The sequence below is a fragment of the Sceloporus occidentalis genome, unplaced genomic scaffold (genome assembly GCF_023333645.1).
Source record: "Sceloporus occidentalis isolate IW3139 unplaced genomic scaffold, rSceOcc1.0.p SCAF_8, whole genome shotgun sequence".
Taxonomy (NCBI): domain Eukaryota; kingdom Metazoa; phylum Chordata; class Lepidosauria; order Squamata; family Phrynosomatidae; genus Sceloporus; species Sceloporus occidentalis.
This window is the reverse complement of record NW_028316988.1, coordinates 39,907,514-39,924,167: the sequence shown is the minus strand read 5'-3', so window position 1 is coordinate 39,924,167 and position 16,654 is coordinate 39,907,514. Positions and strand designations below refer to the sequence as shown.

The 16,654-nt window shown below is 40.4% G+C and overlaps 1 protein-coding gene across 1 annotated transcript; it reads left to right on the top strand.

The window, feature by feature from the left end:
• The first annotated feature begins 93 nt into the window (after positions 1-93).
• On the top strand, positions 94-9,689 carry LOC149308721 (protein FAM199X-like). Its single transcript, XM_089536357.1, has 6 exons — positions 94-420; positions 2,617-2,836; positions 3,261-3,410; positions 4,541-4,702; positions 5,384-5,644; positions 6,139-9,689. Exons 1-6 carry the CDS (start codon positions 182-184, stop codon positions 6,307-6,309), a joined length of 1,203 nt encoding a protein of 400 aa, XP_089392483.1. The 5' UTR covers positions 94-181; the 3' UTR covers positions 6,310-9,689.
• The last annotated feature ends 6,965 nt before the right edge of the window (positions 9,690-16,654 follow it).

Here is a 16,654-nt window from a genome sequence, read left to right as displayed (position 1 = left end):
ACCAAGCGATCAACCATTCTGGGCGGAAGCCAGGGATTCAGTGGTCATTTGAACCGGAAGTTGTTGCGCACAGCTTCCGGTCGCCGGTCTGGAGCCGGAGCGAGGCGCTGAGGTTGTTTCCGGCGGCGTTTTGGCTTCGAATGGCGGCCGGCTGAGTCGGGGCTCCCTCTCTTCCGTCTCGATGGCCGGCGAGGAGCCGCAGAAGTTCCTGGCCCCCGAGGAGCCCGGAGGCCTGGTGGGGCTGGGCCTGTTCTCTCCGCCGCCCCGGGGGCCCCAGGGCGGCCTGGGCCTGGGCCTCGGCCTGGGCCTGGTCGGCGGCGGCGGCGAGGAGGGCCCCAACTGCCTGGACGTCAGCGACTTCGGGTGCCACCTCTCCTCCTGCCACCGCACCGACCCCCTCCGGCGCCTCCACGCCCACAGGTAGCCAGCCTCCTCGCCCGGGCCTCGGCCAGGAGGAGCGCCCAGATACAGGCCTCCATTGTGAGCAGGGCCAAGAAGCAGCCATGCAGGGAGCATGAGATTGCGATGGCGGTCCCGAATGTCCTGCCTTTTGCGGTGCCTTGTCCTCCTCTGTGCTTCTGACATCCTGGGCTCCACTCTTGCATCTGCCCCATTAGCCTAGCATACGTCTCTTTTCACAGTTGGCTTGCCTACCTTGCAGGGCTGGCGTCGTTGTGGATGCAGGGCCACTAGGGATCCTCACAGCCAAGGACAAGGCAGCACAAAATGTCAGGCGTCCCAGAAAAAGGCAGAAAAGGCTAAAAACACTGGTCTAAACGCAGGCTTCTTTGCCATGCTCCAAATGGAAGGCGCTTCTAAATTCCTCCTGGACAGAAAGTTGAAATGTAGGGCAAGTGACCATTCATTATACGTCCGCAGATAGGCGCATGTCGAAATGCTTCACCCTGAATGTCTGGTGATATAAAGCTTTGTGTATCTGTCTCCTAAAACAGGCCAGAACTGTGGATCGCTTCAGGGACAGTAGATGAATGGTCCTTTCCCCCTTTTCCTTAAAGGGCTTGAGGGAACTTTGCTCAGAGGACGTGCAACAGAGACTTGCCTCTGAACTAACTAGTAGCCAGGAGCGCTGTACATAACTAGAGTCCCAGTTGACTGAGCTCTTTAACAGAGGTCCACAGGGGTTCTTTACACTGGTGTTTAGCAGGGGAAGCCCACAGTCTTGTTCAGTGCCTCCTTAAGACTTTTCAGTATGGACACTGAAGGCCCTGCTGCAGTCACCTGCAAGACTTGTGGGATGTTTGTATTCTTGCCTAGAGATGTGGGGAACTTCACCTGCACTAAGTACAAGTTGGTGGCCCTCTTAGAAGTACAGCAGCTGGAGGCCCAGGTAGCTACACTTCAGCATCATAGGGAGCAAGAGGCTTTCCTGACCAGAATGGACCAGATGGTCCTGAACGGGAAACACACAGAGGAAGTTGCTGGGGAGGAGGAGGTCACTTCACATACTACACAAGTAGATGGTTGGAGGAAAGTCACACACACAACTAGGAAAGCCAGGGAACGTTCTGGGAGTTTGCAGCTACAGAATCAATTTGAATCTCTGTCTGTTATAAGAGATGATGAGGAAGAGCAGCATGGACAGACTTCAGGGACAGAGCAGGGGGTCATGGGAGTACCACCAAAGGGAACAGTCGCTGCTAAGCCTCGGAGGAGGCGTGTGGTGGTCGTGGGGGATATGTGAAGTCCAAGTAGAATCATAGAGACCACAAGTTGAACATGAGTCAACAATGTGATGCAGCAGCTAAAAAGGTCAATGCAATTTTAGGCTGCATCAATAAAAGTATAGTGTTTAGATCAAGGGAAGTAATAGTGCCACTCTATTCTGCTCTGGTCTGGCCCCACCTAGAATATTGTGTCCACTTCTGGGCACCACAATTTAAAAAGGATGTTGATAAATTGGAGGAGAGCGACTAAAATGGTGAAGGGTCTGGAAACCATGCCCTATGAAGAAAGACTTAGGGAGCTGGGGATGTTTAGCCTGGAGAAGAGAAGGTTAAGAGGTGATATGAGAGCCCTGTTTAAATATTTGAAGGGATGTCATATTGAGGAGGGAACAAGCTTGTTTTCTGCTGCTCCAGAGAACAGGACCCAATGGAGCAATGGATGCAAGCTCCAGGAAAAGAGATTCCAGCTCAACATTAGGAGGAACTTCCTAACAGTAAGGGCTGTCCGAGAGTGGAACAAACTCCCTTGGAGTGTAGTGGAGTCTCCTTCTTTGGAGGTCTTCAAACAGAGGCTGGATGGCCATCTGTCAGTGGGGATACTTTGATTGAGAGTTCCCGCATGGCAGAATGGGGTTGGACTGGATGGCCGTTGTGGTCACTTCCAACTCTATTATTCTATGACCAACAAGTGACCCCACCACTGGTTTATACTCAAGATGGCTTTATAGAAACTGTTCTGGGAATGCAAGTGCTGGAAGATCACTTGCTTTCTAGTGGTGTGTACAAATGTCTTAAGCCACTCACCGGGGATGTTGGTGTGTTTCAGCTTTCAGTTTCAAATGAGCTGGCTTTAGGCTAAAACACTGGCTTCTTTCCAAGTACTGAAGTTAACACTGAATGCTATTTTATTCTGTTTTATTCTCTTTTGCAGGTGGAACTTGACTTCCTGTGGCACAAGTGTAGCAAGTTCTGAATGCAGCGAAGAACTGTTTTCTTCTGTTTCGGTTGGGGACCAGGACGATTGTTTCTCTCTGTTGGATGATCAAGAGTTAACCTCTTTTGATTTATTCCCGGAGGGGAGCGTCTGCAGTGACGTCTCTTCCTCTATCAGCACGTATTGGGACTGGTCAGACAGTGAGTTTGAATGGCAGGTAAAAATACTTATGCACTCTGGGAAAGATACTGGGTTGCCTGTGCAAGGGTGAGCTGCTAGGGTCTAAATAACATATTGTGGAGGGTAGGAATCTCTGTTCCCAACAGCATAGTTAGAGCAGTGCAGTAACACAATTGTTTAATCGGAATTGTTTGATCGGAAGAAATAGAGGTTACCCAGAGGTGTTTCAGACTACAGTTTTATAGCTAAATTTCTAGAGAAGATACAGAATCAGTGGCAACTTACTAAATCAACATTTAGGTAAACATCATTAATTGAGTCGTTCTGCTCTAACTGGAATTAATATTTGGATTCTGCCCTTGATTTCTTCTGTTGATTATTGATGTCCTTTAGTATCTTATTGAGGCTTGGATTGTGCTGCTTTATTCTGAAATATTGACTTTTTCCTCTGCCACTATTAGCTGCCAGGCAGTGATATTGCAAGTGGAAGTGACGTGCTTTCTGACATCATACCCAGTATTCCAAGTTCTCCTTGCCTGCTTCCAAAAAAGAAAAACAAACACAGGAATCTCGATGAGCTTCCATGGAGTGCAATGACTAATGATGAACAGGTAAAATGTTGCATTTGAGAGATACAGGAGTCTGCATCCTTGAAAACATGCATATTTAACTCTATATGAAATGTTTACTCTTGATGTTTTTGTACTTATCAGAGTAAGTAACAATAATTAAAGCCAACCATAAAATATTATAAAATTAATCTGAAATGCAGCAAAATAAAAAACAGAACTGTGAATAGAACAGAAAGCCAGTGCGGTTGAGTGTTGGCTTATGACTCTGGAAACCAGGTTTCCATTTCTAGCTCGACCATGAAATGCTCTGGGTGAGCTTGGGAAAGTCACACTCTCTTAGCCACAGGAAGGCAATGACAAATCTCCTTTGAATAAAATCTTGCCAAGAAACCCTTGTGATAGATTTGCCTTAGGGTTGCCATAAGTCAAAAAGTCTTAAAGGAATACAGTACAACAACAAATCTGATAATAGCATAACTATCCTATAAAACAAAAGCCTGTCCGAGTAGTAAACCCCAAAAGAAGAGAAGGGAACCAACTGAACTTCCTGAAGCAAAGAATACCACAGTTTACTTGCTGGTACAGAGAAGTCTCTTTCTCTTGTCTTTTTTAGCTGAGGCTCCTCTACATTTGGATTACAGGGAAGAAATTTTTTGTCTGATTTTAATGCTTAGTTAGTGCTGATTCCTAGAAGGAAAGTTAAGTTTCTTTTTGGTTTTCTTAGGATAGTGTTCATGTTTCTACCACACCTTGTCATCAGTTGTGCCCTTGGCAATATAAATGATAAAACAAACTTTTATGTGTTTACACACATACAATTTTTACATACACACATGAACACTAAGCCAAGCACATTAAGAACTACATCAGAGGAACATTGTATAACTAACAGATGATAGATGTTAGGAAACTACTCAAGAGAAGAGAAAGCACCAGTTAACTTGCTGAGTAAATGAGAGCAGGGATCGAGGGACTACCTAGATTTTTCTGGTGTGCATTCCAAAACTGTGCCATGACTGAGATGACCCTATGTCCTGCTACACCTACCTCACATGAGAAAGGAGGAATATTTGGAACAACATCTCTGACCTCTGCAGATACAGTTAGTAACTATTTGTTGTTAACTATATAATATACTAATCAACTTTTTGGTGGGGTTTTTTTTTTAGGTTGAATATATTGAATATCTGAGTCGTAAAGTCAGCACAGAAATGGGGCTTCGAGAGCAGCTTGATATTATTAAAATTATTGACCCCACTGCTCAGATTTCACCTACAGACAATGAGTTTATTATTGAACTAAATTGCCTGACTGATGAAAAATTGAAACAGGTATGTTAAAAGTGTTTGATGATTCTTTTAAACCAAATTCTGGTTGTGTTGTTATGTAATCGTACTTTTGAATACATCCATAATTACATTATTAGATTGGCTGTTCCAAGATATTGCAAAGTATGGAACAGACTCTCTTGGAGTGTGGTGGAGCCTCCTTTAGAGATTTTGTTTGGTGGAAACCAGATGCGTAAAGAATGAGATAATGTCAGGCTGGGAAGAGAATAATGTTCATATTCTAAGATATTTCAAGGCCATTAAGCACCTAGTGAGAAGAGAGAATCTGGAAATGGAATTAGGCAATTGTGTGAAAGCATTTCTAGTTTTACAAGCTGTTATATCAACAACATTGTTTTGAGAAAATGTGTGAGTGGGAACTTTTGGATAGCAAGTGACTAGTTGTAACCACTCTTTGGTTTTGGAGGTGGAGCTGAAAGTGAACTGTATATATGTTTGTATTTTGAAATGTAACCTCAGACCTGTCAAAAACACAGTCTTAATACATTCTTCTTTTCTTTTCTTTCACTAAAACTATACTGTGGAACTTCAGGAGCTGTTTATTGATCTGGGGAAATTGAGGTTTACTTATTAGGTCCTGACAAGTTTTTCCAAAACATTATCCAAACTTTCAAGTCTTTGATATTTCTTTTCTTCTTTTCTCATCCCTATATGTGTTTATAGGTCCGAAATTATATCAAGGAGCATGGTCCTCGGCAGCGGTCGACAAGAGAGAACTGGAAGCGAAGCAGCTACAGTTGTGGGAGTGCCAGCGGTGTAAGCGGTGCCAGCGCCAGCAGCAGTAGTGCCAGTATGGTCAGCTCAGTCAGTAGTAGCAGTTCCAGTGTTGGCAATTCTGGTTCGAACTCCAGCGCCAACATGAGCCGGGCCCACAGTGACAGTAACTTATCTACAAATGCGGCAGAACGTATCCGGGATTCAAAAGTAAAAGCTTCAGACTATGTGAATCCATGCATAGAAATTTTATGGGCTAATTTTTTTTAATCTACAGATTACTAACCAGCTGCATTCCTTTAGTTTAAATTTAGGGCCCGTACAGATAGGCCAAAATAAAGCTACACTTTGGAGGTGTGCTGTTTAAATGACACAGGCATCTTAAGAGTCCCAAAGCTGCGCTCCAATCCTTAGGACTGGAGCGTGGTTTTAGTATGGTTTCTGGCTTCTTAGGATGCATGCATCATTTAAACAGCATATCTCCAAAGTAACCCGAAGCAGCTTTATTTTGATCTGTCTGTTCGGGCCCTTAAATACATTTACTTGCTAGAATAAATCAATAATTGCTCTTCACCTCTTTCCTGCAAATTTTTTGTTCTTCTTAATGGTTGTTTGCCTGAAAAGGTAGTTCTGATTTGGAGTATCTGTTTGCCACCACAATGTAGAGACTATGACTGATTATGTCAATTTCTTTATTTTGACAGAAACGTTCTAAACAACGCAAACTTCAACAAAAGGCTTTGCGCAAGAGGCAACTGAAGGAGCAAAGGCAGGCTCGAAAGGAGAGACTAAGTGGCTTGTTTCTAAATGAAGAAGTGCTCTCTCTAAAAGTGACTGAGGAGGACCATGAAGGAGATGTGGATGTTTTGATGTGAGAAGAGTGAAGTTATCATCAGTGTTCTTTCTAAGCCTTAAGCCTCTTAATATTTTTTACATACACTTCTTCCAAATTTTTGATTGGAGTTGGGACTAGCTATTGTATATCCTACAGCATTCATCTTCATCTTAAAAACAATGTTGTTTTATGCAAGTGATAAAGACATCAAGAAGGTATTCTTTTAAAATATGTAGGCCAATATATTTTGCTTTCAAATGTCTGTATATTCTGTTCAAACCTTACATTTTCTTCATTTTGGGAAAATTATAGAATGTGTTTCTTGGATAAATGTTTTTGCCATCTACCCACAATCTCTTCCAAACAGTTTTAGACTGTTTCCTGGAATGAGTAGCCTCCTTCATCAATAGTTACTCTCCTTGTTTGCTGTTGTGAACATTCACACGCATTATGCAGTGTGAAATCAGTTTTAGATTTCTTGTAGTGATCATTGTAATCTCATTTAACGCATGAACTAGGAAATGTGTGACCTATTCAACAAAATGGTGTCCATCTCCAATATATGGTGGCCCACAAGGGCTCTGTCAAGCCAGCATTTTATTGCTTGCCAGGAGATGCAATACCTGGGGATGGAGGCAAGAGTATTCTCAAGTGATGAGCAGGTTGTAAATCATGGCTGTATTGAGCTTGGAGGGAGAGTTACCCACATGGTTTGCAAGCCCAATTTAGTATGACAAAGAAGTGGAACAGCCTCCAAAAGGAAGTCTTTAGTAAAAAAAAAAAAAATCACATTTCTCCCTACATATACATGTTTTTATGTTAACTGATCCCTGTAGTTTCATGTGCCTTAACATTATCTGAGATGTTTAAAATGAAGTTTGTGGGATAAAACTGAAATATTCCCAGTAAAAGCAGATAAAGCAGATCCTTCCCAAAGCATTTAATCCTCTGAGCCCATTCACCTTTTTAAAAAGTTAGCTGCCTTTCTTAGTAACCAAAGGGGAGAGATTTTAATCCTGACTCCATTTAGTAATTTTCTACCCAATAGAACCATGTATCTTTATTCATCTTAGTGGCTAAATTGATCTTGTTGGAGTCATGTGCATTTCTAGAAGTATCATGTGGCAGCATGAGTGTCAAACAAATGTTCACTTTTGCTGTCCTCTAGATCGTTTACCTTCTACAACATGTGAATCTGTAATTGGATGTAATGCTAAACTATAATTTAATATGATGTACACAGACTGCTGTGATGTGAGGAAGGGACTGGACTCATCTCCTTCCATTTTAAACTGGCCAGAGTTTGTTCCTTCAGGAGTGGGTTAATCTGGGTTTAGTTTAAACTGTAGTTTATCTGAATAAAGTAATTTCAGACTAGTGTCTGATCCTAGCTTGTTTGGATAAATCACAATTCAAACAAAAAGTGACAAATTTCCTAAAACTGAAACAGATGTTTCCAATCACCTACCTTTCTCCATTACAAGGGAAGAAGTCATTTGTAGATCAGCATTATTTGTGAACAATGTCTATCTCACTTTGAGAAAGGTGATATTCTGGATTTCAGGCATTTTCAGATGCTTGAGATTTGTTAGGGTGGATTTCCTGTGTACTCTTAACAAAATGTTTTCCCTCTTCATATTTAAAAGTATCGTCCAGTCCTTGCACTTATCCAGGCTCTAATTTCAGAAACGAGAATTGTTTCTAATTTCAGAAATGTGAATCTTTGTTTAAATCTATTTTCATTTACATGTAATCCTCCCAAGAGCAAGAAATGCTTAGTTTAATGTAGATCACAGGTGGATTACCTTAGAGTAAGTGAGCTATAACTTTGCAGCCTAAGATTCATGAAGAAACATTCTAAGTATTTGATCCATCTGGTCTCTGTTAGAGCTTGATTCTTACAGCTAAATTAAGTCACACAACACTTTCTGGTTGCTCTGATTTATTTTCCAAATCTGTTGGTATTTTTAAAAGATGGTGGATGCTCATCAGCCAGTATCTATTTCAAGTTAAGTTAACATTATCCAAAATAAAGCCAAGTGGCTTTTAGTGACCTGCTGAAGTCATGTTTTTTTTTTTAATACTGTAGTGGATACTTTTAAAAAAAATTGGAAGTGAAATCAGCAATCTAGATAGGACCTATTCTGTTTGTCTCCTGTTTGTGTCCTATTTATCTTGAGCCCTTTGTTAAGCTGTATATGTATTTAACCAACATAAGACCGCAGACAGTTTGCTTTCTTGGGAATTAGCTCTCTCAAAAAACTTACAAGGAGCACTGCAAACTTGATTGGAAAATGTTCTCTTAGCCTAACTGAAATATGAAGACCTGTTTACACTTTTGTCTGTCTGTGTGTCTGTATTCATTTTCTTATTCTTCTAGAAACGGTTCCTTGACCTTGTTTTTCAACTGATACAATACAGCAGAGTCAAGGATGCTACATGACAGATGTATACACTTAAGCCGATAATCCTGATGTAGAAAAGATCTCTTGGTTTGTGGTTTTTAAATTTTTTTACATGATGGTCAAAGGCAGTTTGTAAAGTTTCCCCGAGAAATTATCTATCATAAAACTGTATATATATATATATATGAATGTAAAATCCTTATAAGGCTGGTGACCAGTAGTTGTAGAAAATCTTATAAACACATTAGCCAATTTTTTATTAATAAAAAAATTAAAAAGACCTAGCTACTTGTATCTCCCTTCCCTTGGGCAGAACATTGCCTTGCAATAGTTGGCACACTTGCCCTTTAAAATATTAGCATGTTTTTGACTCTTGTGGCCAGTTAGGCTTTCCAATGGTCCAGTGTTCCTCATGGCTATTAACTGAACACTACAGCTTCTCTCTTGAATCAGTGATTCTACACTCCCTCTGTCTTGCACATAGTTTGGGATATTATTGGACAATTTGTTCAGAAATGGGCCACTAACATGACTTAAGCTATAGTCATTTGCATTATATTGAACTGGAATTCATGATGAGAAAGGTAGGAGAGAAATGCATGTGGTTTCAAATAGGTTTTACGAAATAGTTGACAGTTACTTCATTATAGCCAAGGGTACTGGCGTACTAAGAATGATGTACTTGGTAACCAAAGCAAAAGAGGATGTTTTACTTTGGAGAATATACTTCAGATGATCTAAAATATATATTAAACCTGGACTATTTTTCCAGAAGTTGTGCTAAAAATGTATTGTATGCTGAAATGCACTTGTAAATACAACTGTTCACTGTACATTCTGTATCTACTTGCTATAATGTTAATAGAATACTTCCTTTTTTCTCTTTTGATGTTGTGAAGGATTTAACAAATAATTATAAAATACTGGGCACTGTTTTACTTACCCTCCTTAAGCTCTAATTGTATTTGAAAATAGTCACACAAATATGGTAGTTTGGGATGGCATTAAAAATGAGACAAACCTAATGCAACTGGATGTGTATGGTGTCATTTGGAAAGGATCTTGCTAAGTGGATTAAGTCCCAGATTGTTTGTGTGGGCTGTGCCTTAAGTGTGTGTGGTGCTTTGCAGAATTAGCTAAGCAGATTCTTGATCCTTGTTTTTCATAGTCTAAAATAGAGTCGTGTGTGTGTGTGTGTGTGTGTGTGAGTGAGAGAGAGAATGGAAGTGAGACAGGTACATGGAGAAAAGCTTTAGGTGTATGCATTAAAAGTATTTATTTGCTTTTCTGTTTATGAGGATTCCCACAGCAATGTACAATGAAATATATAAAAGTCTATAGCAAAAGCCAGTTGCCAGATGGAATAATATAGTTTTGTACATTTGCTGAAACTCACTAGGGCTGGAACCAGCCTGATTCCTTTTGTGAGAGAGTTCCACAGTATTGTCCCCATCTTCCAGGAAGTGGGGTTCACGGGATCAAGCTAACATAACAAATCACTGTTGATAAAGAGTTCTTTATTACAATTAATTTGTCATTTAATTATAAAGCAGAGATGCAAATTGTGATGTTGGACTGCAACTCTTCGTATTCCTCATCATTGGCTTTGCCTGCCAGGTTTGCTAGTACTTGTATTCCTCACCATTGGCTTTGCCAGTCAAATTTGCTAGCACTTGCAGCCCAACAGTCACTCAAATCTGCTCCCGTTGGTGCTAGAAGAATTTGTTGTGTGCCTTCAAGTCGTTTCCGTCACCCCTCAGGCAACCTTATCACACTGTTTTCTGAAGTGGAGAGTATGTGACTTGCCCAAATCACATTGTTACATGCCTCTAGATTCTACCCTCGAGTCATCCACAGGTCAAATCAAAACCTGTAATTTTGCCCCTTATACACAAGGTCAACTTATAGTTGGGTATATACGGTATGTAATAAATTGCCCAAGGTCACCCGGTGGGTTTCCATGGCCAAGTGGGGATGTGAACCCTGGTCTCCAGAGTCATAGTCCTACACAAACCACTACATCATGCTGGCTCCTAATGAAAACTACTGTATATTCTCATGTAGAAATCTAGGAATTATAGCAAAAATAATTGCCCCCCAAAACCAGTAGACTTATCCATGCTTCAAAGTTAGTATTGTACGTTAATTCTTAATAAAAAAAGAAAAGGAAAAAGGAACCATCCTCTGGTGAAAGGCAAGACTATAATCTGTCCTGGAAGCACTTCTCCCACTACTGTCTCATGCATCCAGCATTTGGCATGAATACAAACAGTTATGCAAACAGCTGGAATTTTGTAAGTTCTTTGGCATCGTTTTTTCTTTGCTTCATCCTTTAGAGCCTTTGTTACATGCCCCTAGATTTTACCCTCGACTTATCCACAGGTCATATCAGAATCTATAATTTTGCCTCTTATACATGAGGTCAATTTATAGTTGAGTATATCCAGTATGTAATAAATCGCTCTCCTGTCTACTTGAAAGTATTGTTTGGTTCCACTAGAGGGAGTGTTGCAGCTGTACTCTTTGCCTCTCTTTAAAAGCACCGCTATTTCAGAAAAGTTGCTTTATTCATTAGCAAGTTCCTTGTATACAAAAAGCATATATAGATGAATAGGAAATCTTGTAATGTGAAATCATTAGCTCTCTAAAAATGCTGTTTTTCTGGTCATTTTACATCTTAAAATAACTTGGTTTTGCACACACTTGCCGCTTATGAGGAAGGGAAAACAACACCTATGATGTCTCCCTGAAAGAGTGTGACTTGTTGAAGGTCACCCACTGGATTTTCATGGCCGAGCAGGGATTCGAATCCTGGTCTCCAGAGTCCGACTCCAGTGCTCAAACCACTACACTGTGCTGGCTCTTACTGCCCAATATCACCTTCTGTAGAAATGGTAAGATTGTAAGACACAATTGTATTCCATAATTAAGCTAAAGGCTCCTTCCAGAGGAGAAAATGCTTTGTCTTAATATGTATGGAAAAGGTAGGATTTTGTGTCATGCAAACTCCTGTGCTGCACTGTAATCTCACAAAGTTTCTTGGTTTGTCATTCAAACTGGAGGAATCAATAAGAAGGGCTAAGGAAACAGAATGGATCTGGAGCATAAGTTTGCAGGATGACAGAGCTAGAATTCACCACTATTCTGCAGTAGGCCAACATTGCAAGATTTTTGTTGCAGGTAAATACCGTAAAGGCACCAGATCCTGTCTGATCTTGGAAGCTATGCAAGGTTAGTACTTGGATGGGAGACTGGTAACGAATGCCATGTACGGCAGAGGAAGGAACTGGCAAAACCATCTCTGAGTATTTCTTATCTAAGAAAACCCAAATTCATAGGGCTGTGATAAATCAACTGGCGACTTGAAAGCATTATACACACACCCAATCATTTTTTACATCTCACTTCTTTTTTCAGATTCTTCTAAAGCATCCGTTCAGACAGTTGCCATGTTCTTCCTTTTTGTGAACATTTGCCAGTACTTTTACAAATTGGTTTAAAATAGGGATACGTGGTGAATTTGTTTTTGAGATACAAAATACAGAAAGCAAAACTCAGTGGCTTGCTTAGTAAATATTTCTTTTTTTAAACTATATCCATTTCTTTCCTTTTAAAAGGATGGACTTGCAAAAAAACAGTAGAAGAGGGAGGGGTGTTTTGTTCAGTGACTTCTAATGCCTTAGAACAAATCCATTCGCTGACTGATAAAGCTATTTGCAGACTGATAAAATGAGTAATTTATGGCGCTGAATATGGTGTTGGTGGATGTATTAAAATTCAGAAATATATCTGTCTGCCTGGAAATTACAGCTAATGCAATTCTGTATAATGCTTGAATTCATTTATATATTTGCACAACAAGCTATCAGATGAAAAGTGCCAAAATGTGTACAAGGAGGTCATCACTTGAGCTTAATTGCACACAGATTTCCGCCAGACTCTGATGTTGAAGGCCAGCGACAACAGTCCGAGAGCGAGAATAAATGCATTAGCCCATAAAAGTGGAGCTTCTACCAGCGTGGCAAGGGGCACATTGTCTCTAAAGGAGCTTAGTAACATTGATTTCTGATTAATCATTTTACTTAATGACTCATCTGTGATCACAGTGCAACAAAAATGCAATGTTTACTTGGTGGCATTAAGTCCATTTATCATACGCACATCTGGAAAATTGCCTTGCTGACGTTGAAGTGTGAATGTTTGCCAGTGATGGGTTTGTGAGAAGATGGGGCTCAGAATTTTTGTTTAAGTGGGCACAGGGCAATTGTTTTGGACTCCACTTTTTAAAAATGTTCTTGACATTGTTTAACCACAGCAGCAAGCTGACATGATGCTGCTGATTTGGTTAACTGTGGTTAACTGAATGGAAACACTCAGTTTTTGGACTTGTATACACCCATTCCATAAGTATGGTTTAATGTGCATGCCTGCAGTGTTAACCATAATTAATTCTCAACAGGGTTTCCTATTAACCAACATTTTGTGAAAGGGGGGGTCCAAATTACTGAGCAGACATAATAAGCAATTCATGATGATGCTAAACAAGAAGAAGAAGCAGGAAATGTATGTGTGAGAGGTTCAGAAAGCCTTGCTTGCAGACCACTGGATTGTGTGTGTGTGTGTGCCCTCAAGTCACTTGTTGACTTATGACCCCGTGGATTTGATGATATTTTCTTAGGAAAGAAATACTCAGGTGGATTTGCCAGTTCCATCCTCTGAAATATAGCCTGTAGCATTTAGTATTTGTTGGTGGTCTCTCATCCAAGTACTAACTAGGACTGATCCTGCTTAATTTCCAAGCTCAAATTAGATCTGGTGCTTTTAGGGTATTTAAGCCATACCAATATTGTATACCACCTGGAAAGTCTTGTATCTATGAATTATATAATTTTTTGTAGGTTTTAAAAAAGGATTGTCATGGGACCAAACCAGCATGCATTCGTTTCGTTGATATTAAGAGAGTTCTTGTATCTGCAAAAGAGCTTCCTGCAGAAATTTTAGAATTTGGCATTAAAAAGGGATGTTGGTGAATATGTTGATTATACATTACTTATCTACTATGTGCATAATATTGCTCAAACACTGATTCTGCAGCTTTGTATTTTGAGAATGATAGGGATGTTAACTGCTATGTTAGCCGAACGGTAGAGGGCTAAGGATTGATCCAGGCAAACATTTCTGAAACTGGAAGTCACTGCTTTCTGCTTAGTTAGTGACTGCAACCTGAAAAATATTAGCAAGCATCTTTCTTTTGAGGACAAAGGGCCCTGCCAATCCATCATATGGCACAACTCAGAGTACCATTTTTGACGATATTGAAGAACTATTTTGTGACTCTTATAACCTTAGGCATGGTTGCACAGCTTGGCACAAGTTGGAGCACACCTGCGTGTGTGTATATACTATACAGTGGGGGCCTTGGTATCTTCTGGGGTTTGGTTCCAGTTCTTCCCCTTTCACCTGTCCAAGTAGATGCTGATCTAAAAAGTTTTTTAGAACAGTAATCTTTCTAAGAATTCTAACCAATAATGGATGACTTTACAGTTGCCAAGGGCAACGTATCTAGCGAACATGATTGCAGCAATTTAGAGTACAAAATGTAGTAATCTCAAATTCTTGGAGTAGTTAGATACAAATGCTTTTCGCTTTGGCGTCAGTGTGGTTTCTAGCCGAGAGGTCAAGGGCAAAGAAACTTACCATTTTTATTTGCTTTTCTCTAAATGGTAGGTTTTCACGAGGTCAAAACTGACAGTGTGTAATTTTAACTTGGTTTATGTCAGTTAGTAAAATCTCCCTGGTAAATGCATCCCGTTCTGAGCATTCTCCCAAGATTAAACATCCATCACCTTTCGTCATGGTGGATGGTTTTTAGAAAAATGTGTGTCATTAAAAAACACCGACAGTGATCAACATGGTAGTAAGGACACCCTGGATGGGTCCAGGGTGGATGGAAGTGTCTGAAGACAAAACCTGGGACAGATGTTAACTTGGAAGACAGAACATATGAAAGGAACCATTTGGAATTTGTGGACCTTTCTGAGGATTTGCAGAGTGCCTCGTGAGAGCATGCTCTTGCAAATATAGAGCCTCTTTCATTAATCATCATGGGTTTTCTTAGGTGGTTTGTTACTTTGTCTTGGGATATGTCAAATCTAGCATCTTTGAAAAGGTCAGGGTGAGAACTGTGTGACAATCCAACTGTTGCTGAATTTCAGTAACCCTGTCCAATGGTAAGGAATGCTATCCAATGGTAAGGGATGTTAGGAGATGGTTTTCAATAAAATCAGGAGGGTTGCACAATTTCTACCCTGGGATAGGCAGCAGTTAATTGGGTTTTATACAGCTGTATTATTATTGTTGTTGTTGTTGTTGTTGTTGTTATTATTATTGTTAGGTCTAGGAAGCAAGTGGAATAAAATGCACCCAGAGGAGTCTTTCCAAATAGTAAGATGCTGTTTTAGTAGAAATTGTGTTTGCTAAGGAGAGCTGCTCTGTTCCCAGCAGTATTCCAAATCTTAAAACTCTTGGGAATGGATGAAGCTGAGGGATGAAGCACTGCCTTAAGTGATCAAATTAAAGTTTAGTCCAGACAAGACCAAAGTCGATGTGCCATTGCCCTCCTCTGAGGCTGGAAGAGTGTACCTGAGGGATTTGAATCTTGTTCTCCAAAGTTGAAGTCCAACACTCAAACCACTCGACCCCCAAACACAAAACTAACACTCCTGGAAGTCTCTAGGAACTGAAAAGCTGGTTTTGAGGGAAATTTATGAAACGAGGGGCTTCCAAGGGATCTATGGGTCCCAGTATATTCTTTTTTCAGCAACTTATAGAATCATAAAATCCTAGACTTGGAAGAGTCCACAAGGGCCATCCAGCCCAACCCCATTCTGCCATGCAGGAAATCTCAATCAAAGCATCCCCATTGACAGATGGCCATCCAGCCTCTGTTTGAAGACCTCCAACTTGGCTTCAGCTTTATTGCCTTGAACCACTTTTTAATTTTTTTTTACATTTCCCCCAATACATAAGTTCTTCAGCTTATAGATACAACAATTTCTTCTCCCCCTCTGTCTCCCATTCCCCAAACTTAGTTAAAGAGCCTAAATATATACAGGATCACTGTCTATAATCATAAAAAATAACTCATCTTCAAGCTAATGACAAATGGGTTGTATATTGTTCCTAGTATTTAAAATGTCATTTTAAAAAAGTTCAATCGGATGGTGGTTTAAATCAAGACATATATTGGCAGTCTTTTATATTACCACATTCTCACTATCATAGCTTTCAAAGATCATTATTAATTTTGTGGAGTTTGAATTGATATTAATATCATTTATGAATAATTTTAATACATTGTCTTTAGATAGAGTGGGGTTGTCCACATTGTATCCCATTGTTTCTCTGATAATTCTGTTTCCAAATCTGAGACCCATACAAATCTCAATTTACTCATAGAGTTACAGAATTGGAAGGGGACTTATGGGCCATTGAGTTGGACCCTCTCCTCTGTGCAGGATTTCTAGCTAGAGCAGTGATGGTGAACCTTTTAGAGGCTGAGTGCCCAAACTGCAACCCCAAACCCACTTATTTATTGCAAAGTGCCATGTCCCTCTGGCTTTCTAGTAACAAACTCTGGCAATCTGTGTTTGGGCGACAGAACATGTGCCCACAGAAAGGGCTCTGAGTGCCACCTCTGGCACGCATGCCATAGGTTCACCATCACTGAGTTAGAGCATCCCCAGCAGGTAGCTGTCCAGCCTCTTTCTGAAGATTTCCAGAGAAGGAGATCCCACCACATTTCTGGGCAATTGGTCACATTGCCAAACCACTTTTACTGTCAAGAAGTTATAAAGTTCAATCAAATAGGCTACATCAGCAAAAACAAGACCAGGAGGAGATTGTGACATAGAATATGGACTACTGATATAAAAAATTAGAGTAAAGCTAAAGAACGCTAAACACTGTGCCTAAATACAA